The sequence below is a fragment of the Halichoerus grypus genome, chromosome 2 (assembly GCF_964656455.1).
Source record: "Halichoerus grypus chromosome 2, mHalGry1.hap1.1, whole genome shotgun sequence".
NCBI lineage: Eukaryota > Metazoa > Chordata > Mammalia > Carnivora > Phocidae > Halichoerus > Halichoerus grypus.
Genome location: NC_135713.1, coordinates 178,904,949 through 178,929,227, shown reverse-complemented (window position 1 = coordinate 178,929,227; position 24,279 = coordinate 178,904,949). Strand labels below are relative to the sequence as shown.

The following is a 24,279-nucleotide window of genomic DNA, read 5'->3' as shown; positions in this document are numbered from 1 at the left end:
TAAGGAAATCAGAAAGACTGAAACATAAAACGTAGAGGAACAGTAAGAGATGAGGTTGGAGAGGCACGCACCTGTATGTGAGGCTAAAGAACTTACAATTGATCCTGTAGAAGTTGGGGAAGCTTTGAAGTCAATCCTGTGAAGAGTTGGGTTAATAAAAGAGGTTCTACATGATATTGTATAATGGGGTCCATAAGACTATGAAAAGTCAAGGACTGGAGATGACCTGTAAGGGCCACAGCTAAATAGAAATGGCAGCATTACAAATGGAAGACTCCATTGGAGATTCGAGGGGAGGTGGTGGGAAGGCAACAGCGTGCTCCAGAGAGACCTGGTCCCTGTTTACCGGAGGCTCCCCCGAGGTGGATACACTTGGCACATAACTGCCTCGGCCAGTTATTTCATTTATGCATTTGCTCATCCAATGCACAGATGCATGCCAGGCAGCCATAGCCTCGGTAGCATCAATATTTCAGTAGCAATACCGAACTTAATGGTGGATGGCTTTTGAAATGGCATGGCTGATCTCCTGGAAACTGACTCCAAGTATGACATTGGTGAGGACCTGTTTAGAGATTTGTGGACAGCAGTCAAGTACAGCATGGAGAATGCCAGTAGTGAGTGCCCTGGAGGACACTGTCTGCGGTATCTGGGGTGAGCAGGGAGGGACCTATGGGTACAAATCCCCCAAACTTTTGGGCACTGAGGTAGCTCACCAAATCTCAGACAAGAGGCATAGTCGAACACCTCAAGAGAATGGGTATCTGCAGGGAACAACCACACCCAACAGAGGGCAGCATCTAAAACGAGGTAGGTAGAAAGATCCCAATTACATATACCCAAGGGGAACTGAACAGAACCCCTGGGTTATAGATTTGAGATACTTCCTCCCAGTGGGATAGAGACTGAAAGACTTGAGTAGAGGCTCATGTCATATATACGTTTGTATGTAAATGTATATGTTTAGATAGTAAATGGATGTTGTCCTTTCATTCTTGCCCCCACTTAGTTATGTGGCCATAAACAAGCTGCTTCCCTCCCTGGGTTTCAGCTTTCTCATCTATAACAGGAAAAAGCTGGACCTCTTCAAGATCCCTTCCAGCTACAGTATTTTATTAGGATTCCAGATGGTTACTGGTGATGATAAAATTCTTTGTCAACTTATAATTATCTTGTGTATATGATACAACATCAGATTTTCCTCCTCTTAGGAACTGCCGTGTGAAAATGACCCAACAAATGCAGAATCTACATCTTTCTCAGTCGAAGAAACATAGTGCTCCATCGTCTCCCAATGCTGCCAAACGCCTGTACAGAAACCTCTCTGAGAAACTGAAGGGGAGCCACTCTTCATTTGACGAGGCCTATTTTCGAGCAAGAACAGACCGGCTGAGCCTCAGAAAGACCTCAGTGGTAATAACACTCTTTTTATTCTTGTCTCTGCTTGATTGGTGCAGTTGTGTTTGGGTTTGAAGAGATTCTAAGATGCTCCACATTTACTTCAGAACCTGCATTTGCAGTTTTATAAATGCTGAGAGTCTGGGAAGATAGGACCTGCACATGTCTGTGCTGTGAGCTGAAACTTGAGTGAATGTGAGAGTTTCCCTTTCTTTTTCTTAATTTCTTGCCTTTCTTTTCTCTTAGTTTTTCTTTCTCTAATGTATCAAAGAAACAACAACAAAATGGCAGTTTGACAAATAGCATGAATTAAATAGGCTTTTTGAGAGCTCCAGTGTTCATTCAGATACTGAATGAACAATGAACATTTCATTTACTTATTTATAATGTATGGCCCATATGCTTTTCCAGAGGCATTCGAAACAGAATCTAGGCAAAAAAATGTGTATGTGTTATATAATGGGAAATAAAGTGAGAGATAGAGGGAGAGAGTGAGCAAGAAAAAAAGGGAGGAAGGAAGGAGTGAAAAAACTAGAAAATAATGGGGATAGAAAGAGAAATAGATATATGAAAATCCTAAGCAAATATAGTACCTAAAACTTACCATGACATTTCTCTCTGAGCTCCTAGTCAGTCAAAGCAGAAAGGGAAGTCCAGTTGGTTATAGCATCCCAATAGCTGAAAACTGAAAGTCTACCAGAAGCATGAGTGTTTTCCTGTTGCTGATTCCTCTGGCCTTTATAAGATGCCACAGTGAATTGTGTGATAGAGAAGGAAGGTCAATATTGGTGATGTTACGGACATTGTCATAGAGTAGTTTCTGATACCGACCCTCGGTAAGAGCTGAGGGCATAATATTACCATGCTCGGCAAGGGCATTTCTGCAAAGAGGTAATGGCACCACTTGTTTGAGCTTAACACAGAAATGAGCCCAAGCCTTTCCAGAGAGAAGCATGCTAGGGTTTGCCAACAAAAGCATGGAGGAGGAAATGACTCAAGAGTGAGAGCAAATATGGCACATGAGAAATTAGGCATACTAAGAATCACAGACAAATACACAACTGTGGACAGGGCAGCATGCTAACTTTGTTCTCTCTGTTTTCTCATTTGTTGTCTCATTTCCAGCTCATCTTCTGGGAGGGTTCGGTTGCTGAGTTACGGCCTCAGCAGCAGAGGCTCTTCCGTTTGGCAGACTGTAGACAAAACACTTCTCCATTCAGCAGACTCTCCTGTAGCAAAGAGAGCTGCATACCAAAAATAGTTCTACTCTTGGGACCCCATTGTCAAAACATGTATTTGCATAATAGCGCTGTATTTCCCTCAAATTTCAATCATGTGTCATGTGCTCAGTTAGGCCGACCTGCAGCCCTCGATGGAGATAATTGATTTTTGGTGATACTAAAAATAAACCCTGCCAACCTAAATATTTGGTCACTGAAGACCTTGCACGGTTTAATCAGGTGAGCCCTGTGCTATGTCAGGACCAATGGTATTTCAACATTTTTAAAGAGCAAACAATTCCTGGAGAAGATACCGGATAGATGTGTAAATAGTGTATTTGTTACCCTTCTCCCATGAGCTGCAGAAATAACATATTTGAGAGAATTCCAGAGCTTTTCTCCTTTGTTTACTATTAATCTCTGATAGAACTTTTCAATGTAACTGTATTGTCCTTAGCTGTTATTTTTCTATAGGTGATTTTTATCCTATGATTATTCAGCTTTTGGCCCTCTCAGCACAGTTGGCTACCCAGCCACTGAAACCCTCACTGGACACCACCTCTTGAGGCCTTCCCTTGAGGGCTCAGAACTGCCAGGTGTTCGGTGGTTGGGGCTCTGGGCTGAGAAGGTGCAGAGGTTAGTACAGAGGAGTGTAGGAGCTGGGGAGCCGGCCTGTCGGCAGTGAGAGCTATTCGAGAGTTGCAGAAAGGAAGGGGTATGTAACATTATCGATGTTAGTGGTATTATTCTTGTGTCAGTATGGAGCACGGGCTGGAGGACACTAGGACCAGCAACAGGCAGGTCCCTGCCGTCGTCCAGGCAAGGGATGACAGTGGTCTGGGTCTGAGTGATAGTAGGGACGTGGGGATGAGAGGGGAGGGGATGAGTCGGAGGGAAAGCGTGCTCTCAGTTGCAAGCCAGTCATCATTTCAGCGACCTGTGCTGCATTATCTATGCCAGATTTTCCTGAACTGTGCTCTATAGAACACTATTTCCAGGGGCAGTTAAAACAAATGCAATAAAAAAAAAAAAAAAAAAGCAAAAACATGTTCTCTGAACAAATATTTAAAACAGGTCATATTTCCCATCTGTTGGAGAGTCATAACTGCCTAACTGCATGTTAGAATTATTAAAGACTCTGAGAGGTCTTACAGTAAAATAATGCAATAACCCAGCTTAATCCAGTGTGCACCAAATTTATATGACTGCATGCTACGTTCTTCATAGAACACCTCGTAATGACCTATCAGACAGTATTGCACAAAAGACTGGTTTGAGGAAAGCTGATGTTTGCTCTTCTCTGTAGACTAGCCATGCTGTACTGTATGGTCTAAGTGCATCTAAATATACAGATCCATTCAGTGCCCATTAGAAAGATGGAGGGAAGGTCCAGCTGTGTGTAACAACTGCAGTTATAAGTGGGGAGCAGTCACTGACGTCAGAACAGCTAAGCCACAAGGCAAGCTGTGCTCACCTGCTTGTGTTCTTGCCCTCCAGAACTTCCAGGGCAATGAAGCCATGTTCGAAGCAGTCGAACAACAGGACAGAGATGCCGTGCAGACCCTCCTGTATCAGTACACACTGGAAGAACTAGATCTCAACACGCCTAACAGTGAGGGGCTGACGCCTCTAGATATCGCCATCATGACCAACAATGTGCCCATCGCCAGGATTCTTCTGAGGACAGGGGCCCGAGAAAGTCCACACTGTGAGTAAACCTGGGAAGAAAACCATGTACTGTTAAGACTAGACCCAGCTTCATGCCACCGAAATAGCCATTGCTGACAGTTAGAGCAGAACAGTTGACGAAGACAGGCTCTGAGTGCCTTTACGTGTTTTCATGGACTTTCACGCAAATAGTGACAGTGTTTAACCAGTCTAGGCATCAAGTTACATTCTAAACAGAATACACGGAGTGGAATTGAACAGGAACCTGGAAAGAACTTCCTCCTAAGAATTTAACCTACGTTTTAAAATATGTGAAACACACCAAGTGAGGCTATAGAATAGGAACGTAGAAAAAGTTGAAGTATGTGTGTGTTAGTGTCTTGTGTCCATAGGCAATTTGGTGGCTTCATTCAATCACTCATTCATTCAACAAACACTGAGGACAGGGCACTGTTCTAGGTACCAGGAATGCCATGGTGAGCAAGATAAAATCCCTGTTATCATAGAATTTAGACACTAGTGGAGGAGACTTCCAATAAGCAAGTAAATAGATTAATTAAATTATAAACTCAAATAATGATGAATGCTATGAAGAAAATAAAGTGAGTGGCTAGAGACTGATGGAGTGGGGACTATTCTAAATAGGTTGGGCAAGAAAAGCTTCTCTGATGTAATAACGTTTGAGCCTGGTCCTACGTGATATCAGGGAATGAGCCATGAGGAGATACGGGGTCAAACCCTAGGCAGAGTGAACGGCAATAGAAAGGTGTGGAGGCAGGCAGGAACGAGATTGCATGTTTGATGGCCACAGCACATCAGCCAGGAGGAGAGTGATCACCGAGGAAGATCATTCTGGCTCTCACACCCATGACAGGATGCTCACTTTGATCGTAAATGGGATGGAGAGACAGCAGAGCCACTGAAACCGATGGATGACATATTCTGCTTTACATTTTAAAAGATCGCTACTGTGCTCCGTGGCGAATAGACAGTGGTGGGGCCACTGTGGAACTGGGAAGGCCAGTTAGGAGGCCAGGAGACAGACGCAGTGGCTTGGACTGGCATGGTAGTGACACTGATGGTGAGCAGGGGTGGAATTCTGGATGTATTTTGGAACAGCTTCATTGAGAGATAATTCACGTGCATGTAATTCATCCATTTCATGTGTACAGTTCAGTGGTTTTTGGTATACGCACCATGTGCAACCATGACCACAGTCATTTTTAGACCATTTTCATTACTCATACCCTCTCACTCCCCAACCACCCCCCCACTCTTCCCAGCAGGCAGACACTAATCTACTTCCTCTTCCTATAGATTGCCCATTCAGGACATTTCATGTAAGTGGAATCATATAATGTGTGGTCTGTTGGGACTGGCTTCTTTCTGGATGTATTCTGAAGTAGAGCTGATAGTACTTTGCCAAAGGGAGCTGCTCTGGGGCCGATGGCAGAGCCAGCCCAGGAGCGGACAGGACAAAGTCGTGGAGCCCTCAGCTAATGCCAGGCACTATTCTGAGCACTTTACATGCATTCACTCCTTGAAGCCTCACGGCAACATTCTGAGGTAGGCACTCGCATTCCCCTTGGTACAAACTCTCTGACCCAATGACCACAATGGCTCTGAGCCACAGTTTTTATGTTTCCTAAAAGAAAAAAGTAAACTCATCAAACTGTTACTTTCACTAATACTGATTCACTTACTTCCAAGTGGTGAGACCCAGAAGGCTGAAAGAGAAGCAAGCAAATATATAATTAGAGGCCACATCTCTGCTCCTAAATTTCATAAACCCCCACCACCCAAAGACTAGGTACAGAGGCAGATCCTTGTATCAGGAAACTCTTTATTTTAAAAATGCTGAGCTCACCACATTCATGTCAGAGTGAGGATTTGGGTTCAGTAGGGTTGGGGCTTTGCAGTAAGAGCTCCATCGTCAAAGTGCCGCTTCTTTCTAATGGAATGGGAGGCTCGGAGGGGTGGGCAAATAGAGATGGAAGAAACTGAAAAGTCTTTGCTACCTTCCAACTTACGTTGCAATAATGTCTGCCCCAAAGATCCAGCGAGAGAGTGGTGGGGAGAGAATCAGAGGGTCTGAACACAGAGAATGCAGACTGAGCCCCATTCTATAGGAACAAGGAAACCATTCATCCAGATGTTGCCTGCACTGGGCTGGATGAAACATTAGTCCCACTTACCTGAGACGCTACAAAGAACTCTGCATTTTCCATGAAACCAGTGAGACTCCCAATCTCCCCAAGTCCCTTTGTGCATAATTAAATCTCCGTAAAAGAACCTGCGTCCTAAATAATCTAGTTAAACCGAAAGCAAATTCATTCAAAAGGTCCCTGGTTTTTCTCATTCCCTCTGGCATGATAACCACAATCATCATGACAAAGTTGTAAAGGAAGATGAGAGATAAACCCAGGTTTTAGCCTCCAGGAAATATGACACCTAAGTCACCTTGGCCACCCAAGAAGTCAAGGAGATCATACCCTGCATAGACTCCCACATGTGTAAAGGTGGCAAAGGAATAGTGATTGAGTAGCTGTGAAGCATTATCTCTGATTTTTACAGTAGCACAGATTCTGAGAGGTTAAGTGACTAACCAAAGGTCACACATCTGGCAAGTGAATAGGGATGTCAAGGACTCAAACCCAGGTCTGTGGGACACCCATGCCTGGGATCCTTCTATGCAAACTTACTGCCTTTCCAAATAATCAGTACGGAGGGCTGTGGCCGCTGGGCCCTTGCATCTTTCCCTTTGTGCCATTTGCTAAAATCCTCTGGTGTGTGTCTTTGTTCTCTTCTATACACTAAGGTGCCATGCCTGTTAGAGAGAGGCACGACAGAAAAGCACAATCTGTTTTGGGGGATTTTTAATTCACTTTATATATCAAGTACAAAAGGAAGAGAATTGCTTCTGTGCGTGAGTGTGAGCCAGCCCAGGAGAAAAACCATGGTCCACCAGTCAGAACCAGATAAGCAAACACCTGCTGCAAATCGTTCCCCAAAAGTTGCAGAGGCAGGATATAAGAGAAGAAAAATAACAGTGAGGCCTTAAGTCCAAAGAGCGTTTGACACATTGTGAAGATCCTTTTGCTTGCATCACCTCATTTGGTCCTCACAATTGGCCTGTAAAATGGGAGTCCCTTACCTCATTAGAAGAAACCGGAATAAGGAAAGTCAGATAATTCACCCAACACTACAAAGCCAGGAAGTGGTAGAACTATGACTTGAACCCAGATCCTCTGTAATGCTTTGGTATTTGTGTAAAAGCATTAGCACGCTCACTGTCACACCTCATTCTTCCCTTCCCTGACTCTCCGTTGCTTCCTCTTCTCATGCCAGTCAAGTTTTTCAAAGCAACGAGCAGTGTTTCTAATAGGGTGAATTTTCTGTCTTCCTTTCCCCTGGGTGTTCCCTTCTGAAAACCAGCCCGATACTCTTTTCACGCTGCCAACCAAGAATCCCAGCACAACTCAGAAGCAAGTCCTCTGTGATCCACCACGGTTCATTGCAGGAATCACAAAGACACAGATGAGTTTAGGGACTTAACTCTAAACCATTGGTCAGGCATGTCTTCCAGTCTTTAGCCCCTGAATCACAATGCTATATCGAGGTGTTCCTTACAAACATGGCTTGAAACTCAACCAGGTACTCTTTCCTTACTCATAGGGAAAGTACCAGAAGTGGCCACCGGAACTTGCATACCGCCCCAAGGTTAAATATATGCAGAACCCCACCTGCTTATTAGATCCATCTACTGTGTTTATTCAGTGACTTTTTTCTGTTCTTCCCACCTTTAGGCAAGCAGCAAAATAATACTCATTCCTTCTAGAAGATAGTATCAGCCATTATGAAAGTAGAATCCCAAGTACTTCCACTCGGACTGGTGTGCTGAGCTCAGGAAACTGGCAGAGACTCTGAAAGGACTGGAGCTGGGACAGCTAATGTAGGGACACCCAGGGGCTCTGCATTTGATGGTTCCAGCCAGTCAGTATCCCAGTTGCCGTGACTCCTGCTCAGTGGGACAAATGCTATCTGAGAAAGACTTATCTCCCTTAGTGAAAGTCCCCAGTCATAGGCCCTTCCCTTATTCTGACTAACTCATGTCCTGCCCCCACTCTCCAATCCCAGTTCAGTGGTCTCCAGGAGGAATGTGCTGAGTCATCAGTGAGCTCCTTGCCTCTCTGTGGCTGCTATTTATTTGGGATCATCTAGGGTCTATAAACAGTAATTATAAAGAAATGAGTTCTTTTTGGATACCTACCATGTGCAGATCTGGTCACTCATATGGATTTTGTCTGTCTTTCGAGCCCAGTACCTGACACATAGTAGGTGCTCAGAAATTTTCAGGTGAAATTTTGAATGCCCCTGTGTTAGGCTGCTGGGAATTACAGGCATTGGATTCAGGCACATAGACACACATATGAGTTACATGCATAGTGTATACACAATGTGTGGGAAATACCTGTAAGTCTTTCAGTAATTTATACCTGGGAGTACCTCTTGCTATTGTCACGTTGTTATTTTCCAGGTACTGTTGTAGAATTTGGTTGTAAATGGAGCCTGACTGTTTTCAGCTTTATACTGTTGAATAATGTGGACCAGTAAGAATGATGGAATGCTCCTCATCTTTAGTCTCTCTGCCCTTTCTACAGCCTTGTTCTCCCTTCTCTGCAGACCCTCCCTGTGTTTCTCTGTGAACTCGCTCACTTTCTCTCGGATATTGCTTCTGGAACTAGGAGATGTCGCCCAGCCTTAGTTATATGCGGTTACTTGCCGAGTGGCTGTCGTGCGAATGTGGTGCAGACACCAGTGTTAGAATTTTGGCCGACTTGTCAGGATGCACCACTAGTTTCTGCAGTAGTCGAAGGATCGTGTTGGTGCTGGGACTGGTTCAGGGCACGTCTAAGAGGTGTGACTATAAACTAATGAGCCTGGCTTTATATAAACAAACACCCCAGAAAGTCTACAATCCAAACAAATGTTATCCTTTAACATGGTCCTCATGGGAGACCCCACACTTGCTCCAACAGAGCTGCCATTGCTCTAAACACTTTTGGATTTGTCCTCAGAGCCAGTTTATGAGAAAATCTGACTCGTTGCTTAGAGTCACACCTGATTTTTGTTCCAAAACAGCATTGCCCAGCGTCATCACCCTCCGTGTTCACCAGACTTGGTTTCAAATGATTTAGAGAGATTTCCTGAAATCAAATCCACCCTCAAAGGACAAAGATTTGCAACCGTTAAGAATATGTAAAGAACAAGCTTTGGGCAGGTCTCTAGAATGAGTCCCCAGGTATTTTTGTTTGCTTCATTAAAATAGGTGTACAGATCCTCACTCACCCTGACTTACAGACCTGCTCCTCGAGCCTCATCTCACACTGCTCACCCCTCATGCATGGTACACCAGCCCCACCAGCTTCCCTCCCATCCCATGAACACGCTGCACTCACTCTCTTCTCAGAGGGCCTCTGTCCCAGCTATTCCCTGTGCAGGGAGTGCTCAGAGGCTTTCAGTCATGATCATTCCCTGGCCAGCTCCTTCCTAACATTTCCACTTAAATGTCACATCTTCAGGTGAGGCTTTCTCTGGCCATCAAGTCCAAAGTCACTTTCTAATCACATCACTTTATTTTAATGTTCTATATAGTACTTATCACTATATATTTTTCATTTTATTTGTTTATTTTCCATCTCTCCTGCATTAGAATGTAAGCTCCACAGAGCAGAACCTGTCTGTCTCATTCATTACAGTATCCCCAGCAAACAGTAGGCACTCGATAAATATATGTTGAATTGAATGAATCCCAAGGCTACTTCTTTTTTTTTTTTTTTTAAAGATTTTATTTATTTATTTGAGACAGAGAGAATGAGAGAGAGAGAGCACATGAGAGGGGTTAGGGCCAGAGGGAGAAGCAGACTCCCTGCCGAGCAGGGAGCCCGACGCGGGACTCGATCCTGGGACTCCAGGATCATGACCTGAGCCGAAGGCAGTCGCTTAACCAACTGAGCCACCCAGGCGCCCCCAAGGCTACTTCTTTTGAAGGGTATGAATATATTATTTCTTTTGAAGGGAATGATTTTACTAAATACTGAGTGAATTGATCTTTTTTTATATTTCCAAACAATTATTTAGACATCAGGTGGCCACAGCCTAAGGTCTACTCACCTGCTCCTCAAGAGTTAATTGTCCTTTCATTTTCTTGTTTTTAATTTTTAAATATTCATGCAACACAGAATATATTCTCCTTGTAAAAAATGAAAACATTATAGATAAAGTTAAAAGATACCTTTGACAACCCACCCAAACCATCCTTGTGCCACGCACACGCTCACAATCTAGGCCCCCATCCCTAAGTTCCCCCAACATAACTGCTGCTATCACCTCCAGGCTTGACTGAGCTAGGGGATCCACTTCAACCTTACTCAGAGTGACTGCTGGCAAGAGACTTCCATTCCTTCCTGCGTGGGCCTCTCCAGAGGGCTGCTCCCTGACGTGACCGTTAGCTCCCGCCAGTGCAAATGATCTGAGAGAGAGACCAAGGTAGAAGCAACAGTGTCTTTTATGACCTAATCTCAGGAAGGATATATTCTCATTTCCTGCCGAATGTTGTTGATCACACAGGCCAACTCCAGCACAGTGTGGTCGGGTGTGACTCCTGTGAGACAGAGATCATCGGGGGCTCTCCTGGAGTGGAGGATTAAATGTAATAATAACAGCTTTAAACTATTTCCCTGGCACACTGTAAATGGTCAAAAAATTGTTAGTCAATATAAATATCAAAAACAATATAAAACAACCCAAGAGTTTCTGGTAAAGAATTTAAATATTTTACCCATCTGTTTGCATTTTTAAAACACTGCCCAAATCAAGCACTTTTTAACATTTGTGGGATTTTATGTTCTAAAACTGCACTGTCCAACACAGGAGCCACCAGCCACATGTGACAATTGAGTATTTGAAATGCATCTAGTCCAAATTGTGTCCTTAATGTAAAACAACCCTGAATCTTCAAGGCTTAAGTACAATAAAATATATTTTAGTGTATTATATATATTACATATATTTATTTTTATATATTTATTTTATATATAATATATATACTATCTCAATAATTTTACATTGATTACATGTTGAAAGGATAATATTTTGGATCTGCAGAGTTAACTAAGATAGATTATTAAAGTTAATACCACTTTTTTCTTTTCACTTTTTCATTTTATTTTTTTTTCAAATTTTTATTTAAATTCTAGTTAGTTAACATATAGTGTAATGTTGGTTTCAGGAGTAGAATATAGTGATTCATCACTTGCAAATAACAACCAGTGCTCAACACAACAAGCGCCTTCCTTAATACCCATCACCCATTTAGCCCATCCCCCGCCCACCTCCCTCCAGCAACCCTCAGTACTTTTTTTTTTCTTTTTTAATGCCACTGCTAGGAAATTTTAAACAATGTGGCTTACACTGTATTTCTATTAGACAGCAGCGAAGGTATTGGCAGAAGATAGGATTATCTTCTTTCATACTTAAGCCATGACATCATTTGGTGATCTGCTTTGGATTTTCTAAATAATTTCCTCAAGGGTTTTGCATACAAGCTTGTTTTAGAAATGTCCATTGGCCCTTTGGAGTTTGGGAAACTTAGGATGGAAGTCTCTCTCTGTGTCATTGGCTCTGGCTTCTTAAAGAACCACAATTACAACTTAAACTATATAATATGGACTTTGTGAATCCACATTCTGTTGGAAAGTAGCAGGGAAGAACATTCCAGAGCCCCATGTCCAGGGCGTAATGAGCTCTAGGAGGAGAAAACACCACAGTAATTAAAATGAAACATTTAATCTCTAAATCTCTAAAACTTTTTGGAGCCACATTCTCAAAGTCCTTGGGGAAACCTGAAATTAAGACAACAGGTTGAGACCTGAGGGAGCCAGAGTGAATTCTGACTCCAGAACCTCAGCAGGACAGGTAAATTGAAACGGAGGTTTTGAGCTTTTCTGGTATGAGAGTTTTTGAATTAAAAAACATTTAATTTTTGGACTCCTCTATAGTATTTCTTTTGATGTTCCTACCTGAAAACAAGGCAGTTGTGAGGCTGTTAGAAGGTTGTCCCTTATGATCAGCAAAGATGAATTTTATTAACTGCTATTCTTGGTTGCCCAGAGGACACTGGCTTACAATTCAAGGTTTATACCTAAGTGACCTTTTTTTCTTCTCTGAAGTAACAGATAGGGTTGAAACTGACACCACTTAGTATATATTTCTGACTGGTAGTTGGGACAGAAGATTTTTACCTGGGGGCAAGAGGGTTTTTTTTGTTTTTTGGTTTTTGGTTTTTTTTAATGGAAGGACATAGAGCTATTTTATAAAACAAGTATTTGATTTATTTTTGTGTACCTCTAAAAACTATGATCAATGAGTGTAATAATAATACAAAACCCCACTATTGAGAGCCATCTGTGTAAAGATTACCAATAACTTATTGCAGCTTATGAGACAGCTTACTGTGCTACTTTTCAGATGAGACAATTGGGTTCAAGATGGCAGCGTAACTGGTGAGAATCACACATTTGTAACGGGCAGTGCTTGATCTAGATTGATAACCTGAAGCCCTTTTACCACTTTACCTCCAGTTTGGAAATAAGACAAGAGCAGATTTCAGCTCAGGATGAGGGAACTTTTTTAAATTAAATTAAACTCTTTTAAATTAAAACTGAAAGTGAGAATGGATAGGGCCGCCTTGGTGAGCAGCAAGTTCCCCTCCTAGAGGAAATCGTATAGGGCCAAGGGTGTTATAAGAAGAATCATCTAAGGCTGGTTCTAAGGCTCCTTCAGACATTGAGACTAAAGAATTGTCTTGTACCTTCTTTTCTCATCAATAAATTAAAAAAAAAAAGAAAAGAAAAATGCTAGTAACAATAGAAAAGTTGTTGCTGAGTTGCAAAATGCCATATCATTAGTAATAGGCAAATATATTCATTTTTTCCAAGCAAATCAAATGAATTATTCCCTAAAACTTTCAGTTAAGAATTAAAATTAGTTTACATTTTACCCTCGTTACAACATTTTCAATCTCTAAGCACTTATCAACCAGGCCCAAACTCACCAGTTGCAGGGCAAGGCGAAATTAAGAAATAGTACGTAGTAGGCGCTCCATAGGTTAGAGTCTGATGGTGAGGAAAAAACATTCAGTCCGATCATTATTTATCTCAGGATTTAAACAGTAACCGTAGTTGTATTCTTTGAACACCAAGTTCCCGCCCCACCCCCGCCCCCACCTCGTAGTTAATTAGCTGGGCAGGTCTTAGAACAAATACCCACTCAGACACTGGGTGGTAGAAATGCTGTTGATAATTAAACACCACAATAGCATGGGGCCTATTTCAGGAGCAGCCGAGTGGTCTTGCCCCAGCCGGCCGGCTCACCACACACTCACAGACCCTCTATTGTGCTGGCCATGGCTGCTCAGAGGGGTAGTTGCTTGGCTGGAGAAGGAGCCAACTGCAGTAAGAGAGAAAAGACCAGACCTTGCAAACAGATCGGAAATTCTGCACTCAAGAGGAAAATATCCCGAGTGTGGAAGTAAAAGGGGAAGGGAACCAAGAGAAAGAGAAGTGGATGGGCAGGAGAACCAATCATATGATAGACATAGCCCTTCTAGTTTCTCTGTCCAACCAGCCACCCAAAATGAGCTCATCAGCCTCGGGCCAAATCAAGAGCAATTAGAAAATTGCAATACATAAATACGGGGTTAATTTGCATTCCATTTGGTTTAGAGGAAGTTCCCTAGGTTCTTTAAGGTTTTTAAGAAAATCTTGGATAATAATCTCCCCTACTTGGGTCTTGGTCTCTTCATCTTTATAACAGGTGAGTTAAAAAAATAATAATAAAATAAGGGGGTTAAAATGTTCTCATTCTGAGGTGGCAAAAATAGGAAGGGGGCTCTCAGAATAGTGTGCAAGGTGTCAAAAAGCCTAAACTTCCCACCATCACTCAAGATAAAATGAAACAGTCTAATATAATCATCATATTGCTTCTGCTTAAAATATATTAACCCACTTTGCTAGGTTGATTATCTCATACTGAACAGATGCGACTCTTGGCAGTTATATAGGTCATTAATAATAGGGAGAAAAATGATTACTTTATAAGTCAGCTGATTTGGTAGTCGATAAAGAAAATCTTTCAAAAGAGAGTGTTTTAATAAGCTATTAAAAAATCCATAGGAAAAAAAATAATAAACGTTTTGCTGGGTGAAATGGTTGGAAACCACTGGCCCAGTTAGTGTTTCTTCTACTTGTCCATGGAATTACCTCTAGCAACAGAGGCAAGTGAGTGTGTTCTCAGGGGTACCTGGGGACTTAGCCTGGAAAAAAAAGTGGGGGGGGGGCAGATTTCTATAAAGTTCCTCTTTTTTTTTTTTTTTAAGCTTTCAATTTTGGGGAAAATTTTCCATTCTCCACCGGAAGTGTTTGTTTTGATTTCTAAATAATATGCTTTCACCAAAATCTGTATGGAGAAACTGATGCCCCAGGAAGATGCCCATATTCATTCTGTGGCTCCAGAGATGCCCACTGCACCTCCCCCCTCCCACCAGCATATTATGTTGGTGTTTAGGCATCCCAGTTTGAGAAGCACAGGGATCTTGATGATCTTGGAAGATTCACCTGGCTATAAAATTGAATAGGTTTCCCCTTAGCCTCTGAAGAGGCAACATGCTTTACCTTAAAGATGTAGAATCCCTTCACCACTACAACGCAAACAGTGTCAAGGCCCCAGCCTCGGAGGAAAGGGAAAGTGTAGAAACAAAGCACGTTGTGCTAAGGAAAGCAGGAAAAATTTCAGGGGGAGCCAAGCATAGCTCAGGAGAAGCTGTCCATCTGAAATGCCACCTGGAATTCACACCAGTAATAACTGTTGTGGATATAAAAATTAATAGGGGGGATTTCATAGTATTAGAAAAATTTATTTTTATAAATCATATGTCTATCACCCAAGTGTTGACGCATGCATGCAATTCAAACATCAGGCTTACAATAAAAAGCTCACTGAATGACTTAGCAAGGACAATTCCCCCATTTTCTCTATAATTTGGAGTGGGAGAAGGAGGGGGGCCGTGGGTAGAGGGTGCAGTTACTGGGTCAATTAATCAACCTGAGAACTGTGACACAAACCCTGACGCCTAACCTATGTCTAAAAATACACAAATGTATACGAATTTGTTTTCAACTGTCAATGCCTATATTTAGGACCTTCCCAGCAAGGCTATAATGAGACTGTGTTTGAGGCCTTCAGTCATAGCAGACTCTACCATTAATCTGAAGTTAGTTAAATTAACAGCATTTAGTACTGACTTGTCAATCTCACTGCTCCAGGAAATTGCACCTTGAGGCTACTAATATTGCCAATTTTTCCACTGGAGTATGCGCCCGCGTTTGTGTATGTGTATTTTTTTTCTCCAGAGCCTCCACGTTCATACGCCATCATTGCTTCCCTACGTCCACAGCACTTATATTATCATTTATTCTGGCCTCCTTTAGCCTTCCCGGGGGATTCTGCATAGTGTAGCTGCTCAGTGAAAGAGTTTTTTAGCTTTATATTTATTTGTTTATTTTTCTGTCATGGCTCATGACTGAGGCTTTAAAAAAAGTGTGACGGTATTCAGAGGACATGATTGACTGCTAGAGCAACACTCATTAGCCATGAGAAACCTGCAGCAAAACACAGTCCTGAGTGTTCTAAACAGCAACTTGAAAAAGAAAGAAAAAAAGAAAGAGAAAGAAAGAAAAAAGACTTGACTAATTTTTCATTGACCTCATCTGTAAATAAATTGAGACTGATGGTGAGCAGGGGCAATAATAAATTAGTATTCATTTCCTGTAATTAATGCAAACATGCCTATGAACACAGAGAATATGAATATATAACCACCTAATTTCCATTTCAGAATGCACCTAACAAATTTTCACTTATCTTCATAATATTTTCCCCCCTTAATTAGAAGAATGAAATGTTTGGATTTTTTTCCCATCGCCCGGGGGAATACTGGTTTGGTCACACAGAGTGTCAACCACACGTTGGTGACAGAGCAGCGGAGCTTGATTCTGGTCTGTGCTGTTCTTTGCATGGTTCCCTTCCACACGCCCGTGCTGAGGCTGTTGCCCCCTTACCACTAACCAGGGAGGGCTCCTCCCAAGTGACCGAGGGACCGCCGAGGCAGCCCTCCAATATACAGGAGCCATGAGGAAACCCCAAGAAGCAGCTTCCCAACCTGACACACGAATGTGAAGCATTCTGTCACTGTCACGAACGTTCACTCCCACAAGGGCGGGGTCAGGTGAACCAGCACAATGTGAATTTCGTGGAGATGCCAAGTATGGAGTAAAACAGAAATATCAAACTATATAATCTCTGTCAGCAAGAGGAGTAGTTGAACTTGCTGTTGTTGAGAATGGGCATCTCCAGAGACCATTCATTCCTTCCTTGAGATCACGATCAGAGATGGAATTGATAGATCATAGTCTGATCACACCCAGTCATCAGAACTCACTAGCGTAACTGTGGCAGTGGGAGTGGGACACTTCGTCAGCAATAAATAAATTGGTTAATTATAACAGAATTACGCCACTAAGACATATGTACAGAAATGTCTGTGAGCTGGGCAGAATGTGATAAGAGCAGAACATTCGAATCAGATTCTACCAAAAAAAAAAAAAAAAAGGACCAAACAACTTTAACGGAATGCAGCTTGCCTCATGGATGCCTTTTCCTACGACCTTCCTAGCCCTACAGAGCTTTTGGCCCTAAGTGTTTGTCTTTGTAAAGATCATGGAAACAACTGTGTGCAATCTGGGTGAGAAGTGGTCCTCATGGGTACTTGATGGTGGAATTCTAATGAACTGTGCTAGGCAGCTATTCGGGGTGCATATGACAAGAGGGCCCCAGAGCAATGAAAAGTATCTTAAATTGATGGACTTACCATTTAAGCTAGTTGTCAATGTCACCACTTAGACCTTGTCAGGATAAGTCAGTTAATAAGGAACATAGATCCCACTTACCCCCGGGCATTTTTTAAACCCCAGAGTCGACTCTTAACTCCCATGCCCACGAAGCAGCGTTTCCCCAGAAAGAGAAAGGAGTCACCCATGTCTTTCCCTGCAGTTGTCAGCCTGGAAAGCCGAGCAATGCACCTCGCCACACTGGTGCAGGAAGCCCAGCAGAGGGTGAGTGAACTGTCTGCCCAGGTGGAGAACGAAGGACCCGGTCTGGACAACACAGAGAAAGAGAAACAGCTGAAAGCGTGGGAGTGGAGGTGTCGACTCTACAGACGCATGAGGACCGGCTTCGAGCACGCCAGTGAGTATAAGCAGAGGACTTCTGCATGTAACTAGAAGCCAGGTTGGTTGGAGACAGCCAGGCCTTCTTTTACTGATTTTTTTTTTTCAACTCTGCTCCAGGGTCATGGATGGCCGTTGTCAGCCTATTTGGAGTGAGGGCTCTGGGCAGCTGTAAAAGGATCTTTTGTCTTGCTTGATTTTTTGGCTCCCGATAGGTTCTCTGACCACAGCCATGAGGCTTCAGTGCTGCTGGCCTCTCTCCACCGTGTCACACTCATCTAGCACTTTCCACCCGATACGCCCTAATGCCTAATAACCTGGATGGTCTGATACCCTAAGTGGCTATATTTTGGGATGGGGAGGTGGAAAATATTTGTTTGCCTATTTGTCCAGTTTCTGCCTCCAACACAAGTTTAAGTTGTTTTCAACTCTACTGCATTTTTTTATAGAGAGCTTATATAAACCGACCTTTGGTTAATACAGGCCACAGAGGATAATCAGTCAGCCCCTGAATTATGCTTTGTCTGCACTTCCATTCTCTTCATCAATTCTTTTTTGTTAGTTTTAAGAAAAGCCTTGTTTCTGGATAATGCTCATTAGCACTGGAAGGTCCCTGATATAAAAAAGTATCAATTTCAAACTTGGGAAATATTAAAATCTTGTTCCAAAAGTAGATCTTATTTAAACAACACTTTAAAAAATTGGACTTGAGAATTTAAATATAAGGGACAGATCAGTTCATTAGTTTGGAAATATCTGCCTCTGCTTTGTGCTATAGATAAAGACCAAAGGCAGTGAAAATCTTGTTCTCTGAAGCAGTTCTGTATACTAAGGATTGAATCTAAGCCTAATCCTTTCTCTTAAAGCAAACAGCTTAAGCAACATTAATGAAAGTTTGCTTTCAAAATTAACAATCTCTTCAGCAATGCTGATACATGGGTTGTTGTTTTTTTTTTTTAAAAAGAGACATTCGGCAATTGTTTTAATAAATGCATTTGCAATTGTGCCTCATTTAGGACAGATTACTACTAGAAGCAGTCATAGTTTTAGACTTACTGCCATTTGGGGGGTAATTTTCTAAATCACAAAACACCTTTTGGGTGTTAAGGAACACCTAGAACTATCAGGAGTCCTTTAAAACCCGAGGTTAATGGGCATGGCATTGGTCCGTGAATTCTCTCAGAAAACGTTACTTGATCTAATAGGAGGCAGCATGAGAGAAGGCAGGTCGGCATTCTATCCCGGGAAGAGCCCCGAATCAGGCATCCGAAGCCACGGGCCTTCGTCCTAGCTGTGTGTCTTTGCTGTGTCCTTGAACGAGTAGTGTGGCCTCTTTGGACTGCAGGTTCCTCATCCTAAATGGGCACATGCTCTACTTGCCTTTTCTACCCCACAGGGTTGCAAAAAGGCTCCAATGAAATGATTTCCATGGAAGTACTTTATGAAATGTAACAGCCTCTGTCAACAGCCGTTTCCAGCTAACACTTTCTGGCCTGCTCTCCATTGGTCCAGGCCAATCTCCTGTTGTGTTTCCAGGATACTTTGGGAAGGCTTAACTGGTATTATTTACCCCTTCAGAAGATGTTCTGATGCTCAAATAAGACCACGATGGCAACAAATAAAGACCATTGAGACTTCTAATGAAAATGTTCAAAAGCAAAAGCTATTAGGCTCTACAAACAAATGTTTCCATAGTGTGTGTTTCAGGGTATCCTTTGAAGAGGCAGGAACATTGTCTAAAAAGGATTTGAGATGTTAAGATCCTTACGTTTTTCCTTCTGTCCCAGGAGCCCCCGAGGTGCCAGCCAGCGCCTGTCTCATGGTGACCGGCAGCACCGCGCTCACCGTCAGCTTTCAGGAGCCTCTTAGTGTCAACGCAGCGGTGGTAACCAGATACAAAGGTACCAGACTCCAGGTTTTTGTTTCATTGCTGCTTCTTAAAAAACAATCCATTGTTTGGGGATCAGCTGTGCATTTTGTATGTTTGTTTTTCCTGCTGATAGGATTTTTTCTATCCCATGTACTTTTTGAGTTGAAATATTTCCATAGGCACTCATGTACAGAGCAAAAGTTAATGAGAATAAGTCACTGAAAGGATGGAACACAGGGCCAGGCTGTCATTATTCCAAGCCCCTCCGAAATATTATTAACTCCCAACTTTTTGTTGGAAAGGGCCTGTTTTGTGCATAGCATAGGGTTGAGGACAGGACTAAGTAGGGCACATGGAAGAATCAGCCTCGATCCAAGGAGCTCAGAGAGTGGGATATCACACATACTAAGTAGCAGGGCAGATGAATTGATACCTGTAATAGCAGGTAACTAGGGTTAAGGATTTAAAAAAAAAAAAAACAGATAAAGGACATTGGGGGTCAGAAAAGAAAGAGGGAGGTAACATGATAGATCAGAAAAGCCCCAAGGTGCAGGTGGCACTTGGCTTTCAAGGATGGCTAGGATTTGGACCAGAAGATGCTGGGGAGAAGTAACGTCCAAGTGGAGAGAACGGTGGGCACAGTTTATACCTGTGAAGCAAGAACACGCTAGGACAGGCAGAAGAGAGCGAGGGAACCGTGGCTCCGGTGGAGGTGAGGGTTCATGAGAAGGCACAGTAAGAGCAGAGAGAGAAATGAGGGCAGGAAGCAGGGGCCCACCAAGCCCTGAATTCAAAATTAAGGAGTTTCAACATTGTTTGATGAGCTCTGCAGAACACTGAATAAGGCAGGACAGGATCAGAGGTAGACGGTGAAAGATTTGGCTGGCAAGACTGTGTATGAGGTACCGGAAGAGATGTGGGCCAGGAACAGGGAAGTGAGTCCGGCAGCTAGCCAGGAGAAACCATGACAGCCTGATGCGGCAGAGGAGACAGACAGCGGAGTGACGCTGTGCTGAGAACAGCCAAGGCTACGGAGCGCCTGCCGTATGCCGGGCACCAGGTCAAGCCTCCTCTGTTCTAACTCCGTGCGATCTTCACAACCACCCTAGAAGTGGGCGCTCTGAGGATTTCCACTTTGCGGACGAGAGGACTAAGGCATTGAGGTTAAGGAATTTGCCTAAAGACACCAAGCAGAGCCAGAAGTATCACATTATGTGGATTCTCGAATGTGGTGGACAAAAAAGAGCGAAATCAATTTTCCTGACTCAGGAGGACATATGGAAGTAGCCTGAACAGTCCTAAAACCTGATAAAGTCCTCCATGCATATATTCCAAGATGCCAGCCCACAAGGCAGAAGTCCTATGTCCATGTAGTGTATGAGCCTCCTGCCTCCTTCCCAGGGCCTATTCCCCGGGAGAATCTTCTAGGTCTGCAAAAATTACTCTGCCCACACCCTGTAGTTTTCTGAGGTGCTTGGAGTTTTCCAGGTAACTCCACTCTGTTTGTACCACCTTAGGTAAGGCAGCCTAGAGTTGGTTACCACTTTGGGTTTTCTGTATCAAAGAGAAGGCAGCCTGAGGGTACTAGTGACAAAAGACAAATGGAGCCACCAGGTTGGCCTCCCACAGCCATCCTTCGATACAGTTCTGATACTTTCTCTTGGTTGTCTGCTCTGCCAAGACGTCCTGAAATTCAGAGCTAGTGTTTTCAGGCAGTGTCAGACTTGGACATTTTCCTCTCTCTCTACCTCTCTCCAGCTCAGGGTTGTGATGAAGGGTTTCATCAGTGCTGCCAAACTCGACATTTTCTCCTTACATTTGATTAGTGAGCTATCGGGAGCTAATTTATCCAGACTGTCAGCTATTTAATACTCGACCATCATGCCAGCAAATTCTATCAGCATTCACATATTAACACGTCTCATCTCAGGAGATTTGCATTTGGGTGGGGTTGAAACGAAAGCCACAAGTGGGTTCTGTTAGTGACTGGAGGGGATTAATTAAACATTATAAATAGAATTGTCTGTTGCATTATGGAGTAGGTTTCCTTGTGTTAATCTATAAGGTCATAAATTGAGTCCTTAACGTGACCACCCTCGGGGGTTATTAAAACAGCTGACTGCCTACTGTACCCAGAGACAGCAGGACAGTTTTTAATTCAGAGTTGAAGTAATTATTTAATCATGGAAATATTAGCAAAATTACCCTGAAACAAGGCTAATTATTTTGTTTGCTTTAAAAAAGAAGAAACAATCGAGAAATCCACAGAATGAAATGTCAGCTATCTAACTGGTTAGAGGAAAGGCTTAACCCTACAGTATTTAGGGTTTGGAAAACATCTCAAACTGCTCTCCAGAATTTCTGGGTTCATAAAACCTCAAGCCTGTTTGACAACTGGATGTTCTTCCCCCTTCATACCAAAGCCTGTGTTTCAAAGAAAATCTGAATCCTTCCGTTCCTCACGTGTGTACACTCAACTCATCAACATGTTCTGATTTTTTTTAAGAGTTTGTTGATATCCAGAAATCTTTTTAAGAGCATCTCTTTATAAGCCCTCTTTCAGGCCCAGGGGCCACGCGCCAGGCCAGTTGCCACCACAACTTGGACATTAAAGGCATCAGTTTCAGTTTAAAACCCAGAAACAGTTTTGAGTAAGACCCACTGGAGTTTTCTGCCTGCATCTTCCCTAAATGCAGGAAAATGGGGCTAAGAGAGTGACTGTTTCTAGATGTTTCTTCCTTGGATTCAAAGAGCGCTGGCGTCTTTTGGTCCCATCTCACCAATTTCCATGGCTTACAGAGCCAAACTAGAGTTGTTTCAAATGCTTTGATGCTTTGGACACTTGCCAGAACTTCATTCCGCACCCCCCCACACCCCCCGCCTTGGGTAACCTGTCTGCAGCTCCGGCAGAGGATATGTCATTTCTCTGCAGTCCCAGAGCAGAGAACATTTTCAAAGTGATTTTGTTGCTCTTTGCCGGGTTGGAAATTGAAAGGAGAAAGTATCCTCTAACGGATGAAGTGCAGCATCTGTTTTCCATCCACAGGATGAATTCTTTTCTATCTTTGTTTTAAAAGCAGGGCTCGACATGGTCACCCTTCGGGGTTTGCCAGTGAAGAGATGCTCCGGTAGCTGCCCCAGTGGGTGTGGGCAGTATGCTGGTTTGGGTGGTGCCCTTCCCCATCTCTTCTCACCTTGTTCGCTAACAGATTAGAAGCCACCACCCTAATTCCTTCCTACAAAGGCTTGTAATAGCAAAATACTTAACTGCTCTTCATTTGATGGCATTCTCTAAAAGAAAAAAAAAAATTGAAAAGCATTTCTCCTTGCAGAGATTGCCAGGGGCTGGTAGTGTATCTGCTCCTGCAAAGACCAGGTGGTACTTCTGCCAACCACCACCTCCAACTTCTTTCCCAGAAAGAAAGGAGGCCGAAGAATTCCAGAGAGATGTCCAGGGGCACTGCAGCTTCTAGGAGGGAGAGTCTACCATTTGTCCATGAAAATCCTCGGGGTCGACAATTTGTAATAACTGTGAACTTGACCATGACTTAATCATTTGGGCCATCTTTTCACAAGACTTAAGAAAAACCTGACTTCGTGGGGCTTGGGTGCACACTGCTTAGTATTTATATTATTTTTACCCCTTCTATTATTTTTCCCTCCTACACCTTTGTAATTAGAGAAAAGTACATTGCATTAGAGACTATAATTCTTTTCCATGTTTAATTAATTGAAGAATTAGTCTGATCCTAAGCATGAGGTAGCTACCCTCATCACTAGATTGAAGTGATTCAATTTCAAAAAACAAAAGGATTTATCATTTTAGTTAGCCTGTTCGGGCGGGGTTGAGGCCAAAAGTTTACAGATGAGAAGCAATGAGGAGAGGCAGATGTTATGTCCAAGGGACAGGAAACTCAGTGGGTTCACATTTTTTGCATGCAAGTAAAAATACGGAAATAAGTTCAGCAACTAAATGTATGATGAGGAAAAGCAGCAGGTCCAGTGAGAGCAAGAGAATGGCAACACTACTCAAGTGTTTTCTTCTAAGCTGTCACAGGCTTTATAGGCCAGTTTTCGAGTCCTCCCCTGGTTGCTGAGCTGTCAGGATCCAGCCAGTTGACTCTTCCACCATCTTGTGAACCACCTTAAAACCCTTCTCCAATACAGTATGTTGTAAAGAATAGCCTTTTTGCATTTTCTTCATTTAGGAAGGTTTTTAACCCTCAAACAATACAGTACAGGTTATATAAAAGACAAAGTAAAAGATTTACCCTTCCCCCAATGTCCCATCCCTGTCACAAAACTAATCTGTTATGAGTTCCATGTATGTCCTTACAAATCCTTCCTTGATGCACGTACCCACGTGTGTAAGCGCACAGATGTACAGGTTTGTTTGTGTGCTAAAAATAATCATGCTGTCTAATCCTACAACTAGATTTATTTTAAGATTTTATTTATTTATTTGAAAAAGAGAGCGAGAGCACAGAGGGAGAGTGAGAGGGAGAAGCAGACTCCACACTGAGTGGACAGCCCCATGCAGAGCTCGATCCCAGGACCCTGAGATCACCACCCAAGCCAAAGGCAGACACTTAACCGACTGAGCCACCCAGGCACCCCTAGATTTATTTTTAATTCAGCAATGTATCATATATATCAAATATCTTTCTATGTCAGTGTGTTTGGATCTTCATTCTTTTTAATCACTGTACAGTATTCCTATTCCCTAGCTAGAGGTGCTATAATTTATCTAATCATTCTTCCACTGACAGACATAGGT

General features: G+C 42.8%; 1 protein-coding gene across 1 annotated transcript in view; it reads left to right on the top strand.

Moving 5' to 3' along the window:
* Positions 1-24,279, top strand: part of ANKFN1 (ankyrin repeat and fibronectin type III domain containing 1) — a 311,761-nt gene that overhangs the window by 166,259 nt on the left and 121,223 nt on the right. The window contains exons 4-7 of the mRNA XM_036106172.2: positions 1,212-1,413; positions 4,116-4,326; positions 17,457-17,651; positions 19,420-19,533. Of these exons, the coding sequence (XP_035962065.1) occupies positions 1,212-1,413; positions 4,116-4,326; positions 17,457-17,651; positions 19,420-19,533 (722 nt within the window). The remainder of the gene's footprint in view (positions 1-1,211; positions 1,414-4,115; positions 4,327-17,456; positions 17,652-19,419; positions 19,534-24,279) is intronic.